At 40.1% G+C, this 6,000-nt stretch overlaps 1 protein-coding gene across 3 annotated transcripts in view; it reads right to left on the reverse strand.

The window, feature by feature from the left end:
• The window catches only part of RFC1 (replication factor C subunit 1), a 32,970-nt gene extending 27,228 nt beyond the window's left edge, over positions 1-5,742 (reverse strand). For all 3 annotated transcript variants that reach the window (XM_031057011.1, XM_031056976.1, XM_031056933.1), the window contains exons 1-3: positions 5,709-5,742; positions 1,116-1,244; positions 92-167 (exon numbers count right to left, since the gene is read on the reverse strand). In XM_031057011.1, coding sequence (XP_030912871.1) covers positions 92-167; positions 1,116-1,244; positions 5,709-5,723 — 220 coding nt within the window. In that variant the 5' untranslated portion in view covers positions 5,724-5,742. The remainder of the gene's footprint in view (positions 1-91; positions 168-1,115; positions 1,245-5,708) is intronic.
• Positions 5,743-6,000: the final 258 nt, after the last annotated feature.

Consider the following 6,000-nt stretch of genomic DNA (forward strand, 5'->3'; position numbering starts at 1 on the left):
AAAAACTTTCAGATGTACAATTTACCTAATCAACCTTGCATGCTGATGCAAGAAATACAAAGGAATATTCAGAAACAACTGTGAACACTACCTGAATCATAGATTATTCTTCTCTTCTTTTTTGTCCGCTTCTGTTTGGAATCATCTTCACTGGATGAATTATCCACCTAAGAGTAGCAGTCCATTAGTTCACCCATTAAACAGATCCTCTCAGCTCTTAGTCACACATTCAAATTTATGAGTTTCAAACAAATTTTAACAGAAATTATTTGTTTTCCAATATCACACTTAAAAACAGTCTTGTGCTAACCCCTGCTTTGGAGGGGAAAAGATGCAGCACGGAGAAAGTAAGGAAGAATTTTCACATTGAAATTACATAGTCAGAGCACTTATTTAAGTAGCATCTCGCTACTAAACTGTTGTGTTTCACGTTACACAATCCAGCCCATTAGAAATTCTTCCACTCTTTAAGTGATTTTTAAACTAGCTTTAGCCATTGCTTTCTTTTTTATACAGCTCAGAAGATTAACATAGAAAGTAGTCTGAAACCAGAACCCAATCTAGTTTTAATCTGCCATTTTAAAGAATCTGACTTTTGCAGCAGGTTTAGAGAAGTGATCCCGACAAAGATACTGTTCATGTTTCCTGCACAGGTGTTACAAAAACTGGTCAGCAGGCACCACACAACAGACTTTTACCTCATTTGTAAGCATGACACATTTATGATATGTCTACATCTACTGGGCACAAACCTTGGGTTCATTAGACTAAAAACTACATTAGCAAACCTACTTAGAGAACTGTGGCCAATAGGCAGAATAACTTCAAATATATCAGACTGTTCTTACATGAGCACTTAACCATAACAACTTCTACCTACCTTTGTCCTACAAACCAAATTTTCTAAATTAGCAATTTTCTTCACCACCTACAAAGTTTTACTGCTAGAAGTTAATTTTAAGTGGCAGTTTCCTCCCATGTCTATAAAAACAATTAACATATAGTCTGTTATTTTAGTATATGAGAAGAACCATGACTTTACAAAATGCTACATACACAAATAATCCAGCATCAGTGAAACCAAGCACTTCACAAATATGAAAAGCAAAACTAACCTTAGTCTCCTTTTCCCTTTTCTTCCCACTTGAGGGTCCTTCACCATTTCTAATTTTTTCACTCTTTTTCACAGTCTCACACCCTTGTCGCTTTCCAGGAGGTATAACACCAAAGAATTTCCGGATATCCTAGTAAAAGGGAAAAGAGATTTATAAACTTTTAAATACAGACAGCTCTTCACACTACAAAGTAGCAATGTACTGAAGGTTACCTTCTCAACAGCTCCATTACATTTATTGATTTTGAAATTTTGTTTACAGTTCAGAAAATAAAGCCCAGATAGTTAAAAGTAGCTACTCAAACATCCACACCCCCTGACTCTAATCTTTGAATCATGAAAAAAATTTATTTCTTTCTTAGTTGGTATCTTCACCACTACATACTGCAAGACAAACTTCCAGCAGCAATAAAATACAATGACTTAAGACAGATGTATAAGTACATTATTTTTTCTGATTAATTATCACAAACCTCAATGAAACTATTTCTATAGTTAAAATTATTAACACAGCTCTGAAGTAGTGTCCCATGTGGAAAGAAAGGACCAGGAGCTTGAAACAGTGAAATAATGGCACATACTGCATTCTCCACCTTCTCATAAAATTTTAAAACAGTAACTTACACCTCACTAAAAAACTAGCCAGCAAGAAACTTACAAAATTTAAATAAAGAAAAATAACACCAAAATCTATGTTGTTACCTTACTGTAGTACCTGACCACAATACAGCCATAACAAATCCAGTTTTATTAAAAAAACTTGAGGAAAGAGGTACCTGGCTGGTATCACCACCTCCAGGGTTAGCAGCCATTTTAGAGCAAAGCAGCACCTCCTGTGGCCTAAATCACAGCCAGCAGGTAAAGGCTGCGGCTCAGGACTCCCCTGGACACAGCTGGGAGCTACTCCTCACCATGGAGCTCAGCTGGCACTTCCTCACCATTACAGGGAACCACAAGTAAAGTACTGGCATCAAGTCTGATTGATAATAAGGGGTCCTTGAGGCTCTTTTACCAGAAGTCAACTCCTGTCAGTTTGGATTTAGGGCTTAAAATCAATGGAACACATAATTTGAAAGCATAAACAGCAGATGGGACGTGTATAGATTCATTCAGTGCATTTAAAACAATTTTCTAGAATTGGAAATGTTGTTTCCTGTAAAAATTTAGGCTCTTGGTGTTTTAACTGCATATATTAATACGGATTCAACAAATGGTAGATTGAAAATCATTCCTCCTCAACTTCAACCTTTTCTATCCATGGACTTCATGCCTTGAAGCACAGATTTTCAAGACTCTACTATTTTACATATATTCCTACAATGTAAATGCAGTACTATATAAACTCAGAAATTTTGACAGTCAATACCTATAGTTAATAGGTCTGAAGAGAGCATCTATTTAAAAAGTCACCAAGCAGATATTTGGACTTAATTACTCAATTGTACTCATCATTACTAACTTCCTTTTAGGCTTAAGGTAACATAGGCAAGAGAAAAACAAGTATCATTAGATCTTTTATGTAGTAAAAGAATTTAAATACTTAATACAACACTGCAAAATAAAGTGACTTTAAAGTTCTCTTTTTTTTTTAATAGTTGTTAAAGTTTTAAATATTTGAGAATTTTAGATCAACAGTTCGTTCATTCTACTGTTTTCACTAAAAACTGTTAACTAAGTGAGGTGCTCTGCAAATCTACCTTGTTCTGCCAACCTCTGCGCTACCTGGAAGTTGTTACGAGAGGGAACATGGATATATCCCAAAATTACAGTCATCAAAGTTGAACACTTTATAAGTGATAGCAGGGAATATGTATTACATTGGCTAGCCCAGCTTAAAACCACATGTCTGCTTTATTTCTAAAGTTATTCAGTAGGCTTCTCCAAAGGCTTTTTAGCAAGATTTACTAATCAGTGTTTTTCCGCTAACGTGATCTTGAGTTTGGATTCCAGTTCTGGAATCAGTTTTAAAGTGTAGATAATTTTGGCAGAAGCTTTGCAGAACCTTTTGGTGTTTTGAGAATAGGCAATAATGTTAGAATTTTTTAAGATTTATACAAGTTTTATGAAATGCAAACTTAAAACACACAGCCCTAAGCTACAAAGGAAGATTGACATCTATGCACAGCCTTCTTCAATATTCTGCTATAAATTCACCAATCTTCTTCAGCTATCCTGCTCCTCAGAGGAAAAGGTACCCTTGCTGACATAATACAGTGAATAGAGAACTGCTTGGGAGAAAAGTTTGCCTCAGGGCAACAACAAAGTTGCCTTTCAGTGAAGCTTTTACCCAGGAATCATGAAACAGATTTTTCATGCTTTTTATAAAGGCATGCCAGATAAATTATTAATTCTCTGCATAACTAATTGCAAAAATCAAGCCACATTAAGTATCTATCATTCCAGCTTAGATCTTAGATGGGACCACTTTCCTCCCTCCTGGGCTTATCTATTTAACATACTCTGATTGACCTTCCTATTGGTATATTATGCCATCCATCCATACATAGGACCACCAGCTGGAAAATCTGTATGTTCACCTTTTACCTATGCTTGTTGCAATGAGGAAAGGCTGCAACTGTCAAGTTTCCTCCCAGGACATGCCCCCAAAACCCACAGCAATGTGTCCTGTGTATCCTGGAGATACTCACCAACATGGCTAAAATTAAAACAGGCCAAAATGTAGGTGTGGCTCCCCAGGGCTGCTTCAACACAGCACCAGCAAGGAAGAACTGTGAGCAGTTCCACCTAGGCAGGAGTTGTAACTAAGAATTCTGATTACTCTCACCCAGTTAGGGGGTGAGTTATGCCTGGCATCTGAAAGGCCTAAAAGGCTGCTCAGCTATCTTAGAGCTGTATGGCTGTGCCACCCAGTCCTCGCCTGTTGTGACTACTGCTTCAAATCCTCCATCTTACACTGTAACAGAACACCACAGTAATTAATCATGCCAGCCTGCAAGTTCTCTCTCGGAAGATTTGTATCTGTCTCTTACTGGGGAGAGCAACACAAACAGAAACTGAAACCCACTTGTTAGGTAGGACAAACACTGGGAACTCCAGGGGTGCTTTTACAAGCCTAGAGTTTAGTAAAGCAGAATATTTTCCAACGTAACATCATATAATCCAGTCTGCACCTCAAAATACAAAACAGAAAACTGAACTTCACCAATCTAGCTCAATGACTGCAGTAGAAAGTAATGCACCTTACTTCACGTACTGTGTCTCAATGAGGGTCTTCCATCAAAACAATCATATTTCTTTCCAGTCTGCCTATTTCAGTGCAAGTTTTGCTCACATATCAGCTATGACACTTGGTGCTTCCAGAACAACTGCACTAACTAAATTTATAAGTATAAAAAGATTTATACTATCACCTCAGTGAAACCAGTAACACCTGCTTGGGTAACTACACTTAATGAACAGTTACTGAGTGTGGTAACAGCAGCAGTTTTACAAGCAATATCACAGTTGTAAGTGATGCTCCAGCTCCAGCCAGGAGTGTCCCCCTCAGAAGGGGAAACTCAAGAAAACCCTGCTCCCTGGGCATTCATCCCTCGGGTGTACTGCTGTAGCTGGATGCTTGGGAACTGGGTCATGGCCACTAATCTGGGTGAAAAAATAAATCCCTTCTAATACAAATCAGTTTGTTGTGTAACTCTGCACACATCAGTTCAGCACAGCTGAGAATATGCTGCAGAATCAAGCTAACAGGGGCTACTTACACCTGGCACTACAGGAGGACAGTTTGCAAAGGTGTGACACTGACTTCCAATATGCTCGTGCTGTCACTGCACAAGCAGAGCAGGCTGCACCATTACCAACATCACCGTGCTCCTGCCTCCATTTCCACAGCTGCAGCAGAGATGGCTGAGCAGCCACTTCAGCACTGAAAAGGGAACGGGATAAGGCAACTTTTATACTCCCAAAAATGACGGCTGTCTTTGCCCCTTCTAGGACAGGCCCAGACACTGTGAGATATGTGACGTTCAGAAGATCACACAGAGGGAGAATGCCTTTGTCCTGGGAAGGTGGGAAAGGAGGAAGCAAGCCTTTCAAGAAGACCAGTTTTCTAAAAAGGTGATAGCAGGGACATGGGAGAAGCAAATCTCTTACATATATTTGAAGTCATCAGCAAGCCAAAACAAACCATGAAAATATCATAGTTTAATAGTGCCAGGAGTCTTACTGCTGGCAGACCTCTGTCAGTACAGCAGAAGACTCAAACTGTACCACCCACCATTGCAGAGCACCAGATGTAAGCTATAAACAAGCTTAAATTCTTTGGAGAATCCAGAACTAGAGTTGCACCTTAACTTGCAAAATGACATCTGTAGTTAAGCCAGCAAAAGATGTGCACAGAGACTCCATCAGAATAAAAGCAAACTTATTTGAGCCAGAAATGAAAAGGGATATCATCTTATGGTGACTGCATAGGTGAGCAGCACTTTGGAAAGCACAGGAACACCTATATGTTTATGCTTAAAATCTCTTTACATCCTACTGATGGTTGCATCGTTATCGATGAACACTTGTTTACTTCCAGACTTTCAAGCTCTTTTTTCCCCCATCGAATTGCTTTTCTGGAAATACTGCGCACCCTCCAGCTCGCCATCAGCAACGCCTGGCGTGTGCTCCTGCTGGAATTAAGGAAGAGGTAACACTCCGGCACACCGCCCTTACAGCAGGTTCGCTCATCCGCATTCCTTCCCCGGACGAGCGCACGCTCCGCGCCCTGCACCCCACCCGCTTTCGGGGAAAGGGAAACTGGACAGGCTCAGCCACAACCCCCTCCGGGCAAGGGCATTTCCCTGGGCACGGGTTCGCGTTCCTGGCACGCGTGGCAGCCTCGGCCGCTGGGGCGGGAGCTCGGCGGGGCGGCCTCTCCGCAC

This window comes from Geospiza fortis, unplaced genomic scaffold (genome assembly GCF_000277835.1).
Source record: "Geospiza fortis unplaced genomic scaffold, GeoFor_1.0 scaffold40, whole genome shotgun sequence".
NCBI classification, from domain to species: domain Eukaryota; kingdom Metazoa; phylum Chordata; class Aves; order Passeriformes; family Thraupidae; genus Geospiza; species Geospiza fortis.